This window comes from Echinops telfairi, unplaced genomic scaffold (genome assembly GCF_000313985.2).
Source record: "Echinops telfairi isolate 266 unplaced genomic scaffold, ASM31398v2 ScPeMD7_7469;HRSCAF=8507_1, whole genome shotgun sequence".
Lineage (NCBI taxonomy): Eukaryota > Metazoa > Chordata > Mammalia > Afrosoricida > Tenrecidae > Echinops > Echinops telfairi.
Genome location: NW_022111373.1, coordinates 97,543,090 through 97,546,303, shown reverse-complemented (window position 1 = coordinate 97,546,303; position 3,214 = coordinate 97,543,090). Strand labels below are relative to the sequence as shown.

General features: G+C 36.4%; 1 protein-coding gene across 1 annotated transcript in view; it reads left to right on the top strand.

Annotated features, from left to right (window-relative positions):
- DDX4 (DEAD-box helicase 4) overlaps positions 1-3,214 on the top strand; it is a 65,619-nt gene that overhangs the window by 19,446 nt on the left and 42,959 nt on the right. The window contains exon 4 of the mRNA XM_045285156.1: positions 2,698-2,772. Within this exon, the coding sequence (XP_045141091.1) occupies positions 2,698-2,772 (75 nt within the window). The remainder of the gene's footprint in view (positions 1-2,697; positions 2,773-3,214) is intronic.

Sequence of the window (3,214 nt, the reverse complement as noted above, 5' to 3'; positions counted from 1 at the left end):
AAGTAGCAATGAAAATAATTTTATGGTTGGGGGTCACCACAACATGAGGAACTGTATTAAAGGGTTGCAGCATTAGGAAGGTTGAGAACCACTGCATTAAGTAAATCTTCAAAACACCTTCAGAATGCTGAAAATCACGGAAGTTGCTTTGAGGACTGAGGTGCATCTGTTCCAAGGCATGGTAGTTTTCATTACCCCTTAAGCATGTGAAAGTTGGACATAGAATAAGGAAGACTTAAGAATCGATGCATTTGAGTTGTGCTGGACCAGAATATTGAAAGTACCACGACCTGCTGAAATGACAAACGGGTCTGTCCTTTGGAAGAAGTAAGGCCAGAATATTCTTTAGAGGCAAGGATGGCAAGACTGACTTCATCTTACGTATTTTGAACATATTGTCTGCAGTGACCAATCCCTGGAGAAGGACATCATGCTTGGTCAAGTGGAGGGCAGCTAAAAAGAGGCGAGTCCTCCAGAAGATGAATTGATACAGTGGCTGTAACAGTGAGCTCAGGCATAGGAGCAATTGTGTTGTGAGGGTGGTGCAGGACTGTAAAGTGTTCCGTTCTGTTGTGCATAGGGTTACTATGGGTCAGAACCAACTCTCTGGACGCTGACAACCAAAACAATACTTATCTGTGAATAATATATAACTACTACTAGAAGCATGACCAAAAGCACAATAAAAACAAAAAATATGAATGTGCTTATATGGTTTCCACTTATGGGGGAAATGAATCTATATCCTATTAGAAATAAGAATAGTAGCTACCTATGGAATATGGGTACTACCTGGATGGAAGACATTGAAGGGGCTCTGAGTTTCTTGTTTTGTGATTAGGGTGCTGATTATATTAAGATGTTTTCAGTTTTTGAAAATCCAATGAGTTGTACATTTATTGTGTGTGTGTGTGTGTGTGTGTGTGTGTATATACAGTGAACCCTCGCCACTTTGCGCTTCTACTTCCGCGGCTTCACTCTATCGCGTTTTTTGCGTAACAGCACCCACTGCCTACACCTCCTTCAGAGGAGAAAGACGGCGACCCACCTGTAGAGTACATCCCTTAAGTCATTTCATAGGCTATTGATTACAGTATTTGTAAGAACTATGTATAATAATACTGTATGTGAAATATGTAATACTGTAAACTAGATGCCATAAATAATATAATAAATAATAAATGATAATTGTAACGTCCAAAATGTTTTACTGTATTTTCCCTTTTTCGTTTAATAAATTGGGTAATATGAGTGTAATGGTGACTAAAGGGTGTTTTTTCATGTCCTCTATGCTCTAACTACGAAAATATTTGATTTACAAATAAGGAATCCTACTTCGTGGAATTTCATTTATCACGGTAGGGTCTAGAACCGATTAACCGCGATAAACGAGGGTCCACTGTGTATATTTATATATATATAAAATATCTAAACCAAACTTAACTTCCATCAAGTGGCAGTGGCAACCCTATAAGAAAGAATAGAATTGCTTCTGTGGGTGTAGCAACCCAGCTGGTAACCCAGTATACTGCCAGGGCTCCTTAGCTTACTGAAGTCTATATGTGCACTATATTTTAATTTACAAGTTTAACATGAACAACCTAACCTTGCCTACTCAGTTCTGTGGACACAGTCTACTAAATTTGTAAACAGATAATTTCCATGTTTTAGAGCTTTTTAAAAAAAATTACTGGGGCTCATACAATGCTTATCACAATCCATACATATATCAATTGTGTAAAACACATTTGTACATTCATTGCCCTCATCATTCTCAAAACATTTGCTCTCCACTGTTTTAGAGATTTTTAATATGAGAGATAAAAACCTGAAACTAAAATCTGATTAGGACAGTATGTGAAAAGAAAAGGTCAATAATACTTAAGAATAGTATTTCAACAGTGCTAAATGAAACATTGAATCTCACCCACACTGAAATAGAATAGCCATGTAGGGCTTATCCCAGGAACACAAAGTTACTTCACTATTAAAAATCCAAAAATGAGACATTACTGTAGGCATAGATTTATAAACACATAAATCTGTAATTCCCCAAAACATTTAGTAATTCAACTGTCATTCTTGAATAAAACTAATATTCCAATAGAATTGGGAAGTACCTTATTTGCCATGTAAAGATATATAAGAAACATAGAGCAAACATCATACATTATTTTATTTTGGAGTATTCCCATTGAAGTGAACCCCACTGCCATTGAGTTGATTATAGTGACTCAGGCTTTGCAAATGGGTGCACATAACCTCATCTTTCTTCCCGAGAGTGTATAGTGAGTTTCAACTGCTAACCTTGTGATTAGTAGTTGAATGTTGACCTGTCAGAACCACCAAAGTGCCTTCATTAAAATGAACTGTAAAGTCTAGTATCCTACTCACCCCACCATAATCAGGTTGATTCTGACTCATCATAACCTTATAGTAACTAGCTACTAACTAAACGATAGATTTTACCCAATGATTTAAGACATGTTAAAAGTATCTGAAAACAGTTTGTGATGATGGTTATACAATATGGTGAATGTAATAACTATCACTGAATTGTAGGAGGGCCTGGGAGGCTGGTGAGTTCAGTTCCAGGATTACAGGGTTCATAATCTGGGGGGTTTCATCAATATCTTGTCAGACCAATGAGGAAATTCTTGTTTTTATTTGTCTTCCTTCAAAATTTTATTTGCTTAGAAATGGATGATGGATCTCAACGAGATCGTTTCATGAGAAGTGGATTTGCCTCTGGGAGGAGTTTAGGAAACAGAGGTAAGTATCTCTTTCTTCAGTCTTTTGAGTAAAGAATGAAGTTGTTTTATTCCTTAGGATGCAAAGCTAAATATGTTATAAAGCAGTATAGTAGACTTTGTTGGGATTGTATGTTCATGATATTTTCAAATACCAGTGGATACTGCTTTTCCCTGTTTTACTTTCTAGGGATATTCAGGAGTAAATAGATTAAGCAAATTAATTACATAGATTGGGTAAAGAAAGTTGTCTTACAGGTGCTTCTTAATATGTTTTTGAACAAATATAACTCCCTGAAAAAGGATGGAGTACCCATTAAACAAGGTAAGCACAGGCTTACTCATGCTTGCTTACTGATCTACAGTGAAGAGTTTCACAATTATCACCACAATTTTGAACTTTGATGTGGTTAAAAAGATGTGAAAATGTTCACTGTGGATTAGTGGGTAATTGACACTGCCTC